General features: G+C 37.7%; 1 protein-coding gene across 2 annotated transcripts; it reads right to left on the bottom strand.

Annotated features, from left to right (window-relative positions):
* Positions 1-10,388: 10,388 nt before the first annotated feature.
* On the bottom strand, positions 10,389-19,808 carry LOC123866867 (mediator of RNA polymerase II transcription subunit 15). Of its 2 annotated transcripts, XM_045908607.1 has the most exons (10): positions 19,487-19,808; positions 18,745-18,822; positions 18,090-18,228; positions 17,128-17,263; positions 16,720-16,882; positions 16,230-16,283; positions 13,777-13,806; positions 12,936-13,213; positions 12,414-12,551; positions 10,389-12,045 (listed from the first exon to the last, which is right to left on the bottom strand). In XM_045908607.1, exons 1-10 carry the CDS (start codon positions 19,593-19,595, stop codon positions 11,947-11,949), a joined length of 1,224 nt encoding a protein of 407 aa, XP_045764563.1. In that variant the 5' UTR covers positions 19,596-19,808; the 3' UTR covers positions 10,389-11,946. The 2 variants fall into 2 exon arrangements, with proteins under 2 accessions (XP_045764563.1, XP_045764564.1); XM_045908608.1 differs by lacking the exon at positions 13,777-13,806.
* Positions 19,809-20,402: the final 594 nt, after the last annotated feature.

A 20,402-nucleotide genomic window follows, 5' to 3' on the forward strand; every position in this document is an offset into this window, starting at 1 on the left:
CCTACACTCTACAGCAAAGCCCGCAGGTTGTGTTAAATCGACACTGCACGTGCAGAGTGAAAAGTTGGGATCTACGCAGAGTTGAATGTAAACATATAGGTACCTATTAATTATTCACTGTAAAAAAATGGAAAGCGGAAAAATCGAAATCAGCAAGATGGAATTCTGAGTAAGGAATCTTTTTTATATTTTGTAGTCCGCAGATAAAGTTATGATTTTCTCGGAACCTATTATTTTCCTTTCTTACGCTACTTTTCCATCAGGCACGATCTGAAGAGTACGAGAATTCGTAGTGATAGATTAGTGTGAAACCCAACAATAGACCGGTTTCATTTCGCCTGAGATACTCGTAATATCGTATGTAAAAGATTTAAAACGAGTTTTTAATCTGTTGATGTTCTTAATAAAAAAAATAGTAAACGATGTTTTTGAATCAGGGACTGCATATTAGAATCGCAAAGAAGAGGATACTTAGATGTCGTTGCGAAGGTCACTGGCAGCGGCATTTATAGCTCCTTGGGCGGGCGGACCATCCGCGCCCTACCCTAACAGCGTCATCGCTTGCAGTATTGACCGTAAATAGAATTATTATTTATTTATTTATTTAATTAAATTGCATTCATGCAATATTACCCAAGTATTTTTGAAGATCTTCAATCTACGGCCTTGGCATTCTTGGCAGGGGCAATTTGGGAACATACTTAATACTAGCTGATGCCCGCAGCTTCGCCCGCGTGGATTGGTCAGATCCCCTGCAGCATTAGGATTGAGGAGTTGGACTCCAAATTTTTTATGAAACAATGTCGCAAAGTTCCTCTATCGATTAAAAAAGAAATGACGCAAATCGGTTCAGAAATCTCGGAGATTTCGGTGTACATAGGTAGAAAAACACAACTCCCTTTTTGAAAGTCGGTTAAAAAAGTAGCCTATGTTACTCCCTGGTCAATTATCTACTTGTCTGTGAAAATCCCGTCAAAATCGGTCTAGCCGTTCCCAAGATTAGCCTTTTCAAACAGACAGACAGACAGACAGACAGACAGACAGACAGACAGACAAAAATTTTAAAAACGTGTGATTCAGTTATAGTATCGTTCAAATAACCATATGACCTTAATATGCGGTAGTTATTTCGAAATTACAGACAGACACTCCAATTTTATTTATTAGTATAGATAAGAAGCTGGCGACAAAACGTTATTGCAAAAAATTAAAGGAGCAGCATAACCGGATGAAAGTAACCTAAAAAACGGTACGGTACAATTACGTACTATTTTGATCAAATCACAAACTTAGCCAAAAACGGCCTAAAACTGTGTTGAAACTGAGTCTAGCACACACATAGAACAGCTTAGACCGTGAACGCATACTATTCTAAGTGAAGATTCGAACTATTCGACGCAAGGAAGTGTGCGAGGTTTCATAAGATTTCATATACAGAATTCTAAAATTCGTTTCATTAGACTCGTTCAACGCGTTCGGCTCGGATAAGTGTGCGTTCACCTTTAGGCCGTTTTTAGACGACTAGATAGGTATACGGTGATTACAATCGCATCAGGCAAATGGTACATATCTGGACAAGCTATGATTCTGCGGTAATGGCGAAAAAAATAGAACGCGCCGCAAGGATTTCGTGCAACTTGGTGCACACTGCAAAACACTGTAACCGCACTTTTGCAGCCGCATGGTTTTGGCGTCACCGCATCACGTGCTTCATACAAAGCCTCCTTTTACATAACATACTAAGTATATATTATTACTAGCTGATGCCCGCGACTTCGTTCGCGTGGATGTAGGTTTTTCAAAAATCCCGTGGGAACTCTTTGATTTTCCGGGATAAAAAGTAGCCTATGTGCTAATCCAGGATATCTCCATTCTAAATTTCAGCCCAATCCGTCAAGTATTTTTTGCGTGAAGGAGTAAAAAACATACACACACACATGCACACAAACTATCGCCTTAATAATATTAGTGTGAAGTGTGATCATACAAGCTTACTTACACGTGCTTTCAGAATATGGACTGACTTCCTGTCGTGCAGTTGCCCAAAAGAAATATGAATATCGAAAATCTCCCTGGGATTAAAATATGTTATTCGAAAGTTAAACTTACGTTGGTATGTTCATGAAACAAGCTCTACATTTGTTTATTTTGAATACCACTCTGAATTCTTCACAACGATATTATTTACTTAGGTACTGACTACCGCCTACGCTAGAGATAGTTTTTCGCGTAGTACAGCGAAGTTTGGTTTTTAGTTCAATCTCTACGAGTAATTATGGAGAACTCAAAGATATCTTTGGAAAAGGTTATTTTTCCATGTTTCAGTCGACCCTAACTACTTAGTACAATTTTAGATTTTTCACGCTGACCAAGTGCGGATTAGTTAGCAGGTTTTACCAAACATTTGAAAACATTATGGAGAACTATCAAGCAATCTCAGGAATGTAGGTTTTCTACAAAATTTCCTTCAGCGTTAAAGCAAGTGACGTTAGGTATAGGTATACCTGGAATTGAGCCCGGACTCCCCAGATAGGAGGCCGAAGTCGTAAATAAATAAGTAGGTAAGTAAATAAATAAATAAATGATCATTTATTTGCAAGAAAGTTGGTACAGGATAGATGTAAGTATATAATATAATCAGAGGCCATAAACATTCGACTAATTTAATAGTGTGCTAATATTTTAAGATAGAGATCAATATTTAAATGAAGAAGTAGGTAAGTAGGTACGTACCTACTTATTTATTTTAAGACTTCTTTGTTTCTTTATCACGTTATAATCTGTTTTCTGTAACACTACTAGATTTCTAAGAGAAACCTGATAGTTCACTGTTAATGAGCTTAAGTAGGTTTTCTTCGTTAGATAAGGACTTACATACTTTAAATATAGGTAGAAAACATGAAAAATATTTACTTAGAGCTGTTATTATAAAAACATTTATGATAAATCGCAATTCTAACCAATATAGGCATCGATATATTTAATATTTACATTTCAACCGCAAATTCCAGGGTCTTTGTAGGTCACAAGTTTTTGATAGCATTATTGTGAGTAAATCAAATCACTCACGATAGTTTAAACGCTAAAACAAGTACACGCCTGAGAGTTCTCCATAATGTTCTCAAAGGTGCTATGAAGTCTGATAAACTATGGACAAACCCTTATGGACCCGTGCTCAGTAGTGAGTCGGCGATGGGTTGTTGTCAGTGACGATGTGCCTATACCAAGGTATTTCAGGTTATAGATATTTTAAGATATACTTATATACTAATTTGTGAGTTATAGTCGATACTAGAGCTAACTTCTTAAGGGTACAATTGAAATGCTCACCAAAATAATTTTTCTAAGACCCTAAGACTAAGCACCAAGTAAAATATGTTAACTTCAAATAAAACAAACCCACTCTATACCGAGGTGCCTAAAGAACTACGTTTTAACTTCCAAAATCTTTCTTAATTTTTAAAAATTTCTTAATTTGGACCCTTTCAAGTAAAGATTTTTATATAAACCTGTGAAGATGGTACTGCCATTGGCGCAATTAAAATGCCATAAGCCTGTACGTTGTCGTATGTATTAGTTTACAAATTGCGAAAAACCAAATTAAATTTGAATTTCGCGGGCAGACCCGTCTAATGCCCCTAATATCTTATATTGTTTACAAACATTAAGGAAAACTTTCAGCTGCGTTATTTTCATAAGCAGAAGAACAGCCCTATAGCCCTATCCTCTGTCCCTCTTGCACAATCGATGTGACCTTGGCAGTGCGCCGGGAGTGTACATATCTTCATAGGCATAACTTTAATGCTCAGACAGTCTTATCATTAGGGAAGAACGTAGTACATAGGAAACGTTTGTAACTTTTTTATTTATTCAGATACAACCCGGTTAGCCTTTAACTGCAATCGCACCTGGTGGTAAGTGATAATGCAATCTAAGATGGAAGCGGGCTAACCTGGAAGGGGTATGTCACTTTTTATTAAATCTATACCCCTTTGGTTTTTAAAAGAAAGAATCGTACCGGAACGCTAAATCGCTTGGCGGCACGTCTTTGTCGGTAGGGTGGTAACTAGCCACGGCCGAAGCCTCTTGCCAGACCAAAAGGGTCCAGAGGAGAAATTAAAAAATATTAATATTTATAAGTACGTCTACCGCAACTTTTAGTTTTATGCATAGGGACATACCTATTTAAAAGAAAAAAAAAATCATCAGGGTACTGAACATGATAAGTACAAGCCAAGTTATATTTTAGTTTTTACCTCTTTGAGGTGCCTTGTTAAACAGGTTGGTAGTGTAAAAAAACTTCCGTTTAAGAAATAGTGGCCACTGAAGTTTTTAGCAACTAAGTAATGTGGCTACGTAGCCCTATTTATACGTGTTCTGAGTACCTAGATACTTCTGACACGTACTTTTGACCAGTTTCTGTGTGACTTCTACAAGCCGCGTAAGACATGTTGCCGTTCCGCATTACATCTGACCAAGCCTTACAAGCAATAATATGATCAATAGATCGTTCCGAGAATCTATTTCAAGCGTTGCATCGAGGACGTTTAATTTTACATGCAATTTCGCAAGTTTCCGCCCACGTTCACGCTCGCCACAGTTTAATCTTTCAGTGTTTACTCGAACACATAATTGTTTACAGTAGGTAAATGTGTTACAGCTCGGCTAGGTGCACATTGTGGCTAATTTCGTTGCCCACAATCTCTACACTTAATTGACAGGTCAATATCATCATCAATATCAACCAATGACATCCAAGTGCTGCTGGAAATATGTTTCTTGAAGGGATTTTCAAACACCACGGTTTTATATGCGGCTCCTTGCGAGCTAATCCGTAGGTCAACCAGAGTAACCGACACAGCTCAACGGGCAGCGAAGCTGAAGTGGCAATGGACAGGGCACATAGTTCGATTAAGCCAATATCTAGACGACCTCGCTCCGGAAAGAGCAGTGGAAGACGCTACACTATCTGTGTACAGACGGGATCAAATGAGTCGTATTAGAGAGCCGCTCGATTCAGGCGGTGCAAGAAGTCCCTACAAGAGATCTATGCTCAACAGTGGACGTCTATTAGTTGATAATGATGATGGATGATGAATTCAATGAAATTTCAATTCAATGTTTTTCAGGGGGCTCCCATAATATACATGAAAAAGGAGGCGGATTTTTTAACCCTAATATATAGGGTACCATTTTTTGGAAGTATGCAAGACACTTCAGCTGGATCCCACTATGGCGGGTGCAGCGGCCAACAGCGGAGATCAGGCCAGGAGGCGCAAATGTTAAAACCTCGATGGTAGCTTCATATTTGCGCCTTTTGGCATGGAGACCTTGGGGCCATGGGGCCCGGGGGCTCGAGTGATTTTTAAGGAAATTTCAAAAAGGTTCAATCGAGACAACCAGGGACCCAAGAGCTGGGCAGGTTGGACAAAGAATTAGTTTGGCCATTCAAAGAGGCAATGCTGCCAGCATCTTGGGTACACCGTACAATGCCTCACTGCGGCGGTGGTCTCGATGAGGTTTTAGAATTAATTAAATTTATTTTAGTATATTGAATTTTTTAAAGTTGTAATTTAGATTTAAGTTTATTTTATAGAATTTATTGTAATATAATAAAAATTATCTGAATAAATAAATGCGTCAAATAATCTAAAGCTTTTGTATTATACGAACAATAGTAAGGTATGGGAAAGCAAGGGTCTACGAACAATAGTAGCGAAACCTCTCAAATATTCAGAACAAACAAGAAATACAACAGTTGTTAACAATAGAAACTTTTCTTGAACAATTTAACTTACGAACAATTACTTACCTAAATGGAAAAAGTTTCACTGTTTAGTGATTTTTTTATTATTTTTCCTTACGCATTATAGGTTCTTCCATGTAAAGTATTAAAACCTACTTAGGAGGCTTCTTACCTGATCGACTCAAACGCTGCGATAAATCCAAACAATATTTGCGTGTTCGTTTGTTCGTTGTGCAAACGAGAAGGTAACGAACAACAAACATAATTTCGTACCTACTTATTACATTTTATTTAAATAGATATATTTCTTTTTAATAGGTAAGGTACATAAAACAACTTTGACTTAAAAATTGCTTTTAATTTATTTAGCTCACATAATAATATTATCAAATCATACCCCTAACACTTATTTTAAACCATTCGAACCGGGAGAACCGATTTTGACGAGACTATGCAAGCAGGAAGTGATTAAAAAGCTACCTAGGTACAGGTTTAAATCGGGATTAAAAAATCTAGGTAGGTAAATCCACGCGGATGAAGTTGTAGGCAAAAGCTATTGATTTATTAAAAAAAAATGTATTTTCCTCTATCTTAAATGCGTTGCAATACTTACTCGTATCTAAGAAATCTAAAAGCAAAAAGTTCCTGTCAGATAAAGGGATTCTTCTTTAAGAGTTAAACCTAAGCACCTACATATTTACTACTAGATACGATAGTCGGTGCGTGCTATAGGCCTCGTGGGCTATACCCATCTCTGCGTTTATTAGAGTCCTGTAAGCACTACGTTCAGGTTTTAGGGGGGAGGTAGGGAGAAGTCAATACGACCGCGCAAGCGTACTATCTCTTCCCGTATCAGATATCAAAGGAGATAATACTCGATAGGCCTTTCATACAAGCTCTGTTCCATAGAAATAGGGTTCAATTCAAATTTGTTGATCAATGTAGTTTAAATAGATTTGGGGTGTTAACTGTTACCATAATTTATGATTATTTGTCGTAAGCTCTTACGCTTGAGTTTACATAAAACTCATAATTCAGTTAGGTTAGCTACAAAAGGCTTTGTGGCATTATCTAGTTTGTATTACACAATTTGGAAACTTTATTTTTCTTTTGTATGATTAAAAATGTAAATCCGGCTCGAAGGACGAGAAATGTTCATTATTATAGTGAGTATTGGTCGTTATGGAGTACATATATATAATAATTGAAACTTTCATTTTTGAATCGTTCATTCATGGTTTCAACTGCCGACCGGTGCAGGTGGTTACGTTTCGCTTACGACATACGGGCGACGTCGTTACGACATACAGACAGTGATATAATTATAACGTGCTTACTGGTTGTACTTACAGCATGTTCTCATTCTATTTTGTCCCTTTGGATGTTTGTTACTCCATCACGCCACACTGGCAATCGATTTGGCTGAAAAGAATGGATAATTTACATACCTACCTACCTACCTTTTGAGTAAACTAAATAAAACTAAAGTGTATCTACTTTCTATTTATTTTCATAATTTTTTATATACTATCTTATTTTTTTATTTTTTTAAAAAGAATATTAGCCATGCTAATTATGACTAAAACCCCCCTTTCCCCTCCAATTAAGCGTGAAGCTTGTGCTAGGAGTGGGTACGACAATAGTGCAACGGGTGGGGTTTGAACCGCCGACCTTTCGGAATTCAGTCCGCTCCTCAACCGTTGAGCTATCGAGGCTCTACCCTACTTTACTTTACCACACTTATATTATAAAGGAGAAAGTTTATATGTGTGTGTGTGTGTGTGTGTGTATGTTTGTTATTCCTTCACGCAAAAACTACTGGACGGATTGGGCTGAAATTTAGAACGGAGATAGATTATATCCTGGATTAGCACATAGGCTACTTTTTATCCCGGAAAATCAAAGAGTTCCCACGGGAATTTTAAAAACCTACATCCACGCGAAGGAAGTCGCGGGTATCAGCTAGTACCTAATAAAAGTAAAACCTGAAAAAGACAATATTTTACAAAATTCAAGATTAAAACCATTAGTTCAGCCTTGATATACCATAACAGCTGAATTGCCAAGTTTATTGACAGAAACAGCTGGAATCGAGCCAGACAGGCCTTGTACTCCGTCCAATCCAGTAGGTACCTAGTATCTACCTACCTAAGTATACAAGTCAACTTGTAAAATTATAATGATGTTTCCGAGACATTGAATCATTGCTCTTCGCCATTTAATATTTTAGTTTCCTATGCAGCCTCCTTAGGTAAGTAATTGAGTTGTTTATCCATTACGTATTTTGGAAACAAATCGACTGTGGGTAGTTATATATTGTTAGGGTTCCGTACCTCAAAAGGAAAAAACGGAACCCTTGTAGGATCACATTTTGTCTGTCTGTCTGTCTCTCTGTCAAGAAACCTATAGGGTACTTCCCGTTGACCTAGAATCATGAAATTTGGTAGGTAGGTAGGTCTTATAGCACAAGTACAGGAATAAATCTGAAAACCGCGAATTTGTGGTAGTTAATATCATTTAAAAAAATTAAAATGTGTTTCAATTTTCAAATAAGATAACCAAGTTGGGTATCATATGAAAGGGCTTTACCTGCACATCCTAAAACAGATTTTTATTTATTTTATGTACTTATAGTTTTTGATTTATCGTGCAAAATGTTGGAAAAAATACCCGAGTACGGAACCCTCAGTGCGCGGCTCTGACTCGCATTTGGCTGGTTTTTTGGTAGTTTATTCTTACGTAAACTACCTACAAGGGGACTACCTATTCTTAGCTAAAACTTTATTTTTACTTTTGAATGAACTTCTTTAGGCAATTTAGGCAATTTTGGGAAAGCGGTCAAGCGCAAATAGGTACTTAGTTGGTAACATGGTCTGGACCTTTAATATTTAAGAGACCCTTCGCAAAGAATATTAAAATAATAATGTACCTATCTACTAAATCAGCGTCACCTATACGGCAGGTTAAATGCTTTGACATTCTGCGTAACTTTTATGTATTTTGGCATTTTGCGTTTTTGGCGTTGTGCTTGTAAACGGAACAAAATCTATCAAACTACCTGAACTTTCAAAGTTTTCTAGGTAGGCAAGTTCAAATCTAACAAGTAAATTAACTTCTAATAAGTGTAAGTTTGATGAGAAGATTGGTAGCGTGTGTGCTAGCCAGTAAGATGCAGCGGTGCGGTGCATCGATCGTACGACCTACTTGCAGGTCAAACTGCCTCCCTTGTGCACCTTTCGGCCCCGCCCGCGTCGGCCTAGCAAGGGCTGACAAGATGATTTAACTTTTGAATCACTTTAAAAATATTATTTACCTTTACCTACCTAGGTACCTATCAACTACGTGAGTGAAAGATGTGTCCATCTGTTCAAAGCCAGGGTTCAATGTCTAGCACACACATCTAAATTTCCGGAGTTAGGTATGTGCATTTTAAACAATTAATAGGTATCACTTGCTTTGAAGAAACACATCTTGAAGAAATCTGCATGTGCGAGAGTACCTACTCTATATTTTCTATTATAAGTGTGTTAAATCAGCCAATCCGCACTCGGCCAACGTGGACTGTAGCCTAGTCTTCTCATTGAGAGTGCTCAGAAGTTGGCCGATGATGGGTTAAGATGATAGTGAGTTTAGCCTAATTGCAACAGTGTAGGTAGTATCAGTCGATTGAACTGGTCAAGCAACGTTCACCCAAGACGTAACTGGATGAATGCTTTGGCGTTCCGAGCTTGGCTTCTTTGTTTCCTTCGTGCCTCGGAGAGCCAAGTTAAGCTGTCGCTGATAAATAAACAGGTCGAAATTCCGTATTCCTAGTAGTCATAAGATATAATACGCGGATAAAAACAAAATTTTTGCAACCCTAGCTTTAACCGCAGATTCATTCAAGTTTTTTAGGCTTCATGAGTTTTTGTAATGCCCATTTCGAAATCTTCATAGCCTTTTGAATATTTAAAATGTAGTTTTCACACTTCTTTCTTTTTTAGTATGTACGAAAGTCGATGACCGAGTTTTTCTAAGAGATTTCTGTATAATCTGGACTACGTACGTACGGACAGGTTGACATGGCAATTGGGGTGAGGACACCCCGCACGCCCCCGGGTGCGGGGCGTCCCCCCACCTCATACCCCGATTGCCATCTCGAACTGTCGTGTACTATAGGTGGGTACCTACTAGAAAATATCTGAATGCATTTTGATGAATAAAACTTACCTACTCGTCTTGGCGGGGGCACTGCATGCCGTGCCCCCTGATTTAGTTTAAAAAAAAATCAACAGTGTTTTATTACAATAATACTTAAATTTGATAAGACATGATAGTTCAATGATCAAGAGTTAAGACTTCGGCGTTCTGTCCGGGGGGTCCCAAGTTCGATCCTGGGCACGCACCTTTGACTTTTCGGAGTTTGTGCGTTATTAGCAATTAATTTAATATCACTTGCTTTAACGGTGAAGGAAAACATTATGGGGAAATTTACACACCTGAGATTTATCACTAAAAATATGTTCTCAAAGGTGTGTGAAGTCTGGCAATGCGCACTTAGTCAGCGTGGTGTATTATGGCTCAGTAGTGAGCCAATAATGGGTTGTTGATAACGAATACCTAAGTTCTAACGTAAAGGGGAGGCAAATAAAAAAAGTTCACCTAAGTATAATACTTATTTATTGATGTGGTATAACCATAATTATTCATAATTTAGCAAAATATTGTTAAGGTATTATAGATTCCTTTACTTAAAATTATATTTATTATACTTCCCTATTTATCTACCTTTTGCATCACTATCAAATAAATAATATTATACAGTAGATAGAACAATGCTAATTTGCAAAACTTAAGCTTAATAATATAACAAAAATTTTGTAATATGTAGGTCAGATTAAGGAATATTATTTAAACCATAACCAGTGGCCATACCAATTACGTATTGATGCATGTAAGATTTCTTTATTTTTTGTCGGTTATTTTAGTTTGTCGATGACAAGCCTTCAACTAATGACGTATATAACAACGCCGTCTCCGTCATTAATCCACAAACCAAAGAAATATAGTTTAATTTAACTCATTGCAGTTTTTGTTTAGAAACAAGCATAATGCAAACATTAATTTTCTATAATAACTTTTCTGTATGTACAACTTACGAGTAAAAAAGAAAAAAAAATGATACGCAGACCTATCACATATCCTATCGGGGAAAAGAAGTTAATATAACGCTCTTTGTGTTACATGATCCCATAGTAGGTAAATTATATCCTATCCGGAAAAGAAGTTAGTATTATAGCGCTCTTTGTGTTTCGTAATCCCATAGTAAATGATAGAGCCAAAAATATCAGTGGGCGTTAACCATTTTCAGACACCAACCAATCACAAACATGTTTTCAAAAAATACTCGAAAATCAATCCGAAAATGGTTAAAAAAATTATTCAATTAAAAAAATATTTTCGTTTGTGATTGGTCCGTGACTCAAAATGCACGCATTGAGATTTCTGTTTCTTCTATATTATTTTGGGATTAACGTAACAGAGAAAGCGCTATACACTTTTTTCCACAGATCGAGTATAATGTAACACGCTGCGATTTATAGAATTTACATATTGCAGCAAATTACATTTATATTTTATTTACACAATAAAGTTCTCTACATTAATATAACACTGGTACTGAATCCCACGTCTCGCCTCTTACACTCCGCATGATTAATCTATTTATACTCTATCCACGGAGAGAAGTTAGTATAGGAGTCTTCTCTGTTACGTATTCCCATACAAATGACAAATACAAAAAACAACGTTAACATGTTTTCAAAAAACATTCGAAATTCAATTCGAAAAAAGTTTCGCTTGTGATTGGTTGTTGACTCAAAATGGTTACGTTTTTTGTCTTTGTCATTTGTATGGGATTACGTAACAGAGAGAGCCCTTTACTAACATCTCTGCGTGGACAGAGTACATAGACGTCTCTGTTTGTTGGTCTCTTTAGACTGATATCTAGCCCAGCATCAGTTTTCCCATCCAATTTTAATATGGGCACCTTCAAGTCAAGAGTGAATAGGCTTCTTCTAGGCAAGAGCGCTCCATCTTAGGCTGCATCATCACTTGTCTGGTCTGATTGCAGCCAAGCGCTAGTCTATAATTAAAAAAAATATGGTCTGTGTTCAAGCACCTCGCCGCAAGCGTTTGTAGTGCCTGTAGTAAAAAAGTAGCTAATAGCGATGTCTGTTGGGGTACATGTTTGGATTCTGCACGTTCGGATTGGATTGCTGCACCGGGTAACCCTGCGTTATGCTACCCGGCTTTGCGGACTGGAAAAAAAAGTTGAAATTAGTTCTTCTAAGTACTTTTTTGTAGAAATGTTCACTGCGTTGCACATATAATAACAAACGTTCGGTCAAAATAACATAATTTTGACCAAAAAGGCACGTAAAAGGAGCGTAATTTACGGTAATTTATACGTATAGATCACGGTAAAATTACCGGTTAGTGGCGACGTAGTTCTATTAGTTGCTTCTTTAAAACGAATAAATTGCATACTTACATTTGTCTATTATTTTTATAACCTACCTAGTATAGTTTCTTACAAGTACAGAAGGCTTACTTCGCAAAGGCGTTTACATAAATAATGACCTTGAAGTGCAATCCAGCGATGGAAGGTGAAATGTCGATATCTTACCTGTATATTGGAGTGCTGCGGCGCGGGCGCGGACGGGTGTATGGAGAGATGTCGGCTGGAGGGCGGCGGCTGCGCGTACACCACACCGCTGCTCACTGACGGGTGATGCGCCTCGCTCAAGCCGATTAGCACTTGAGGCTAAACATTACAACACGAGTTAATTCAAACAATGAATATATAGTCAGGTGGATCGAATGCTACTACCTACTTGAGGCAAATACCTATTCACTATGCTTTCTCAACTAAAAATTAGAACGAGAGGTCGGACACCAGTGGTGACTCGCTCTCAGTCGGCAATCGAAGTGGGATAGCGATAAATAGGTATTTGCTTCAACTAGGTATTAAGAGTGCTCTATCCATAGATACATATAGATTCATGATTCAAACTCATGAAAAAAATCGCTCATGTTGCAGAAAGTTAATTATTATCAGTTGCAAAAAATTACCTACATTGTAGAAAACTACCTGTGTTGCAGAGAACTATTTGTGTTGCAGACAACTACCAGTCTTACAGAAAATTACCTGGGTTTCCTTCTTGGGTTCAGGCTGAGGATCCCTCTTCAGCATATTATCCAAGTACAAATGCTGTTGTTGAGTAGGCGCGTACAGTAGCCCCGTGTGGTGCGGTTGGTGCAACGTGTGCGGCGTGTGTGGCGTGTGCGCGTGCGGCGTGTGCGCGTGTTGCGCGTACAGCAACGGCGGCGGTCGTTCCGTGACGACCACTCCTGACGTGGGCATGGCGTAGTACGCGCCTGATTGGACCCCGGAACCGCTCACGCCGGATGCGTATTGGGAGGATTCTGTTAATTTTTAATATTTTTAAGTACTTCGAAAAGGCCTTTGCACGTCATGACATTTTTCTGACATGATCCACAGCATTACACACAATTAATAAACACACAATTAACAATGTTCTGTGACAGCCAATACTCGATTCGCGGAAAGAAATTTATACAGCGCTCTTTCTGTTAGGTAATCCCATACAAATGATTGAGGCAAAAATCTCGGTGGGCGCTAACCATTTTTAGTCACCAACCTATCACAAACAAAACTGTATATTATATATTTTTTTTGAATTTCGAATGTTTTTTAAAACATTTTCGAATTGAATTTCGAATGTTGGTGCTCGAAATGGTTAACGTCTACTGAGATTTTTGGCTCTATCATTTGTACGGGATTACGTAACAGAGAGCGCTATGCTAACTTGTTTTCGCGGATAAAGTAATACTAACAAATCGGATATTAAACACCAATTACGGCCACAAAAAAGAAGATTTATTTAATCAGCAGACGTGTCGAACCTGTATATTATAGGCCCTATAATATAGGGTCTAGACTAAAGATACTTCAAATTAATACTCACGCTCGGATACTCGATTGGAGTAACCTCCTTCTTTATGATAGCATTGAAAAATACACCGATTAGTAATTCATTAGTTTTACATTGTTAAAACTATTATGTTAGATCACCCCGAACTCCAAGCAAGTTCGTTAGGCTGAGTTCTGTAACGCGTACTGTGAGATTATTTAGACTTTATTTTGAGTTGAAAAAAGACAGATTTATGTTTCTGATATAGACCTGTCTCGTTTCAACTCACAAAAAACGAGAAACGAGAAGCGACGCTTGCTTTGAGTTCAGAGTTTTGCGGGTTACAAAAAGTTTGGAATGAGTTTATTAATAAGGTTCGATCCCATATTACAATTCGATGAATTATATGTTAAGATGAAGAAGAAGAAGAAAACAAACGCAGAAACATAACAAAGGCAACTTATAAATAAAAAGTGACCATATACTTATGATGGTAAGTGGAAACAGGAAATTAAATAGAACAACGACACAAATGATAATAGGTACGTTTATGAACAATGAACAAAAGTACCCCATAAGCAGAAAACGACACAGCGAAAGATAAGTGAAGTTCAGCAAAGACAAACGCACACATTCTACTTTGGGGTCGAACTGTTAGGAAAATAAATTAAAACGTCCAAATCGTTATCGTTTGTCTATCCATGAAGTGAAGAGATACAGTGCTTATGACTTCATTTCGGTTGGTCTGACTCGTCATTCGAACTTTCTAAACGTCATTCGAGCTCAGCGACACTACACCCTAAGGGCTATTTCGCACGAGTGCTTTTTTTAACGTCTGTTAAAAAAGCGTTCAAATAGAACTAATGCACTCCCAAGTATCAGTTCAAACGTCAATGCTTTTTTATCACGCACTGTTGTATTTTCAGCGCAACGCCGGATTTTAACGCAACGCTTTTTTAACGCTTGTGTGAATTAGGGCTAAGTGACGGCGGTTTCAGTATCGCTGAGCCCGTCTGCATTCCCTACATTTGCATTAATCTGCCGCTCCGTCGCAGAGTCACTGACGCCATAGACTCAAAAGTTCACCACTTTGTGTTAAGTATATATTATCTAAATTACAATATGTATGTACAGTCAAAGGCCGTAAATCGTTTGGCACCTTAAGGACCATTTTCGCGTGGCACGGCGATGCATATATGTGTTAAGTGCGTACGGCGTGTTCATAAAAAAAGGTCATAAGTGCGTCAGGTTTTTGATGCAATAGTTTCGCGGAATCACTAGTCGAATTATGAAGCCGACCGTAAGGAATTATATGTATACTTAATAAGTTTGCAGAACTGTAATATATTTCTTCATGCTTGAAGTTGATATTACAGTTATTTTATTTGATATACAGAATGCAGATATTAAATAATCGGATCCGATAGTAAGAAATAGGCTGGTTGTCAGTAACTTATGTTTACGTTTAGTAACTATTTCTAGCTAAATTATTATGATATCAATGAAAAATGAAAAACTAAATAATAAGTGATACCAAAATTCTTGAAAGCTCTGAGGTGGTGCCGAGGAACGTCGCATTAGTCAACCTGGCTGCGCAGCGAGGATTATCTAATACGGATATGTATTTTGTCTCGTAGGAAAAGCAAGGCAAAAAGAAGATATTTGATTTGTATCTTCTACTTCTGAACGGAATCTGGTTTCCGGAACATAAAATATGTCTGGCTGGTACATACATAGACAGCTGCGCTGTTGACTGGAGAATGAAACCATACGCGTTGTTAAGGCTGTTGCAGGCAGAAAATCTTGGCTGCTTATTGCCATAGGCTCCAATGAGTCACCATTTGTCAGATTAGCTGCCGCAGTGCGAAGGAAGGGTTCTTAGCATTAAACAGATATTAACGGGGAGAAGAGATGGGTTATACTTAATCTACTAAAAATACCAGGGCTAAATTGCACAGCACAGAATACTTGTAAGTATTAAATCTAGAAGTATTATCATCACACCTATGGCGCGCATTTTTACGAACCGGGTATGCATACTTTGAAGCCCATACCTGGTGTAAAAAGCTGATCGAATTAATACGCCTCATCCCTGACGGGGTGTGGGAATAGAGCATAGACCTATGCGCCTTGCATACAGTCCGACCAGGCTCTTTTGGCGCGTGGCCAAAATCGGAACTAAAGCCGCCATCTTGAGAATGCACTTGTTGATAGTTCGCCGTGTCGGCATAAAGCTACAACAGCGCCCTCATTCAAATGCCAAAAGAGCCTTGTCGGACTGTATGTGTTGCGGAGGGGGGCGGGGTACCGGCTTTTGGGTTTATTATACCGGCGCAAACAAGAAAGTCAGAGAATTCAAGAAGCTTGGTGTCACCTATACATGGTTTTAACTCGCTGGACGATTCACATAAAGGTTAATAGATGAAGTATGGTAGCTGAAACAAGTAAATGGATGGGTTTGCGTGCACAAGCGACAGTGATCCTACTTGTATGTGAATGCAACTCACTGTTCCAAAGAACTGCGCGCGCCATTTGGCGGCCCATTCGACCATCCTCTACCTCTGCAAAAGATATTTTAGTGTACTGTAGCATTTAATGTAGTAATGCCACCTATTTATTATTAATATTGATTGGACATATCAGGGTAATCCCGTACTGCAAAATTTCACTGCACAATTTTGTGACATATTATATAAATTGTATGAGCGCGTTCGGCGATTGCGTACGGCTTCATACAATTTCCATGTCAGAATGCGGAAAAACCACGCGGTCAAATTTCGCAGTGCGGGATTACAATTTTTGTATGTTACGAGAGAACCCCATATTGTTCATTATTTTTTTATTGCACAATATCAATTTCAACATGATCCTCCACATTTTCCTGATGGACATATGATAAGAGTCCCTTTTTATTTCTTTTTGAGGTACAGAACCCTATAAACTTATAAAGATACCTTAAAATATCCTAATAGTCATAAAGCGGTATACGTAACTCACTGTGGTCTGAATACACAGTATGGTGCTTCATAGGAGGCTGGTGTAGTCTGTGTGTGTACAGAGCATATGTGGGGGACGGACTGCGCGGACGCTTCACACTGGCCTGCATGGGCCGGACCATGCTCTGCTGTTGCGACACAAACATGTAGTTTGAGTGCTTATTCTTGAACAAAGAGAAGAAACCGGTTAATTTTAATATGTAAAAAGGAATATGCAGCTTATTCTATTGTAAACAATTTCTAATTGACAGGTCTAATACATTGCTATCCCTTTCATAATACTCTCTGCGGAAAAGGATAGCAAGACGTGAGGTGTACCATGTACCATAAACTTATTAAAAAGGTGCCTTAATCTTTCTATCTCACTTACACAATATTTGTGTATAGTGTGTGAGGGAAAACAGCTTACCTTATTAAGTCCGTGTGAGGTTAGCGGTGGAGGCCTGCCCTGTGAGGGCGGGGGCTCGCCTTGCCCTGTCGATGTGGGCATGGGGAACATCGGCATGGGCAAATTACCCATTGGCATCTTCATTGGTTGCATTTCACTGTAAAAAAAGATTGAATGCTAGACTGCAAAATATACTGAATATTAGATGATAACTTTATCCATGTGGACTTAGGTTTTTGTAAATTGTTTGGGAAGGAATCTTTTTGATTTTTAGCGATAAAAAGTATAGTCTTTGGGATGCAAGCTATCTCTGTGCCTATGATGCCCGTGATGTCATCCACATGGATTATTGTTTAAAAGTCCTGTGGGAACTCTCAATTTTCAGGATAAAAATTAGATTGTCTATATCCAAAATGCATCTCTGTGCCTTTGATCAAAATCTTTTACACAGATGGACAGTGAAAAGGTAACAAACAAACAGACTAATGAGTAAATACAATAGAATTTAAAATTCAGCATAACAAAGAGAGCTTAAAAGTTACAATTAAATCTATAACTCTTCTAACAATGTCAGAATGCTGTTTGAAACAACAAATGGAAATGACAAGAATTTTTGCAGAAACTGCAATATTTTTGTTACAAAAGGACAAAAACAAGTAAATAAAAAGCCTTCTTTTTTTCTTTTCTATGACTCTCTGTGGTACACTTTTACGGTCTGCAATAATTGTGGTAGTGGTAAATTATTTGATGATTCCATCGAACTTTTAAAAGTTTACTTGAATAAAAATTTTATATTCTATTCTAAATTCAGCCAATGTCAATTTAGTGAAAAAACAATGTAATATTGTTCATTGGTTCTTGAACGATTTCTTGAAACACATTCCCTAATACTTTGTTAGACCTATTACAAGCGCAACATAATATACTATATTATATTAGTACATTGGGCGATATCTAAAGTTTATTAAAAAGCCTTGTCTTACTTAGTCTCCTTTTGTTGCTGTCGTTTTCTGATTTCATCTTCATTGAGCACTCTCTTAAGTTGCATGAACAGTTGCTGTTTCTCCTTCTCTAATTGCTTTAGTTTAAGTTCCAATTGCTCAATTTGCTCCTTTGTTTCTTCTACAACATAAAAAAAATAATTGTAAGAAATGTAGATTTGAGACAGGTAGGTCTTTCACTATCAGCGACATATGCATGGCAAAAATGCTAAACTCATACCTAATAATATAAGTATACCCTATGTTTTTGTCCCCTTATGATAAATTTACTGCTTATGTGCAATTTCAGAATAACGAACTTATACAAAACAAAATGCATATTTTGGAGAAACTATGTTGTGTGTATTAATTGTGACATTATATTTTGTCACTATCTTCATTTTAACGATTCTACTCAACTACACTACATATTTTGCTACAATATAAATTATATTCATAGATGGTTTTTTTTCCAACAAATTCTGAGCATCATTTAACTATGTAGACTTTAAAGCTAAAAGTACATGGGCAGTGAATTGGCCATCTGGTCAAATAGCAACTTCATTTAATCATACAAAATTGTTTGACTCTGATAATGTAATATACATTGCCATATGCTGAATGAACATATCTCTTCTAAAACGATGTTACTTTTTACCCAATGTCATAACATCCTGTCTTTCTCTGGCTTCACGTTCTTTTCTCAATCTCTCTTCTTCCACCTCTGCTTCATACTCTGGAAAAGAATAAGTAAAATGAAGATGTGCTACTTGTTAACATTTGTTTGTATATAGTATATTCCCTGTTAGAACCCTGATTGCTAAGCACAGAGCTCGTAAAACAAGGTAGCCCAATCTGGAGTTGCAACATGGCAGTTTACACAAGTCAGAGTCAAAGGTTTAAATACACAAGCACAGCTGAGATCTGTTTTTGTAGAAAATGCAGTGATACACTTTGTGTTCTGACTGAACTACTTGTTTATGTACCTACAGTACATAATATAATTTACAAGACATCACAAGAAACATGCCCCTGGTCCAGTTACAAGGAACATATCACTGGTCAAGTCACAAGAGACATATCACTGGTCAAGTTTAAGGAGAATGAGATGATTCTTAGGTTAACAATTTACTGATAATGGCCATACCAAGATCAATAAGTTAACATACTCTTTCAACATCAATGTTGTTATCCAACATTTTGATAAAAGTATATGATGTTATGCTATCACTAGGCCACACAGGCCCAACAAGCAAGTCTACTAGGCCATTTACCGTATCCAGCCTGGCCCCTACAGGATCACTTTATCTGTTTTAACAGACTAGTCACTTGTTACATCTAAATTGGAAGAATAAGAAGAGCTATTTGCATAGGAATAATTGTAAATAAAAAGTACTTACCTTCTTTTTTTCTTTGCCGTTCTCGTATGATATATCTCCTGAGGGCATTCCACATTTTCTGGTCTGCATCATTCTGTTCTTCTGGCGTTGTTGATGTTACAGCAGGCATCTTTGAGTCGTGCTCGTATTAGTAGCAGAAGTAGGTCACTGAGGTTAATATGGTTCTTGTAAGTAGTAACGTTAACAAAAGTATTTTGTTTACTTAGCAATTTCCAAATCCATGATTTACTTTTTATCTTTTTTATTTTATTATTTTTTATTTTTATTTTCGCATCTTGCACCTAGTGAAGTGAGTCACGATTGGTCGATTGCGTAGTATTTACATACTCTTTGGATTGCTCATTGCGGTAATCGCAATTGTTGTGATTGGTTGAATTTATGGTATTCATGTTGCAACAATGCATTATAGCCAATAGTGAGTGAATGCCAACCAATCAGATGTTATTGCGATCATTAAATTGTAGCTGACATTCTACCGCAATCGAGCAGGAGCCACCAATTCGTGGTCTGTGGGAGCCACAGATCATTTTATTTTCTCTCTCGTCTGGCTTTACACTGATTAGCCAATGTCAAGTTTGTAGTTATTTACAAGTTATTGAAACTATATATGTATGTATAAGTATGGACTTCGTCTGTGCCGGCGCCCACCGACATACATGCGGCGCCCCTTTAGAGCGCTTCCCAGTCAGTTCCACCACCAATAAACACCAGCAGAACACAAAAACCGGCCACTTCTAACAAAAAAAACACTCCAAAAAGGCATAATACGCGCGCCAGCAAACACCACAGACGAATCCCTACGATTGCGATGTGATTGCGATCACAGATTGCGTTCGTCAAAATAGTACAACGCTACAGCTCAAGGAAATACCAAAGACAATAGGTACATGCCAAGGCATGCAGCAATTTAAAACCA

Source organism: Maniola jurtina, chromosome 7 (assembly GCF_905333055.1).
Source record: "Maniola jurtina chromosome 7, ilManJurt1.1, whole genome shotgun sequence".
NCBI classification, from domain to species: domain Eukaryota; kingdom Metazoa; phylum Arthropoda; class Insecta; order Lepidoptera; family Nymphalidae; genus Maniola; species Maniola jurtina.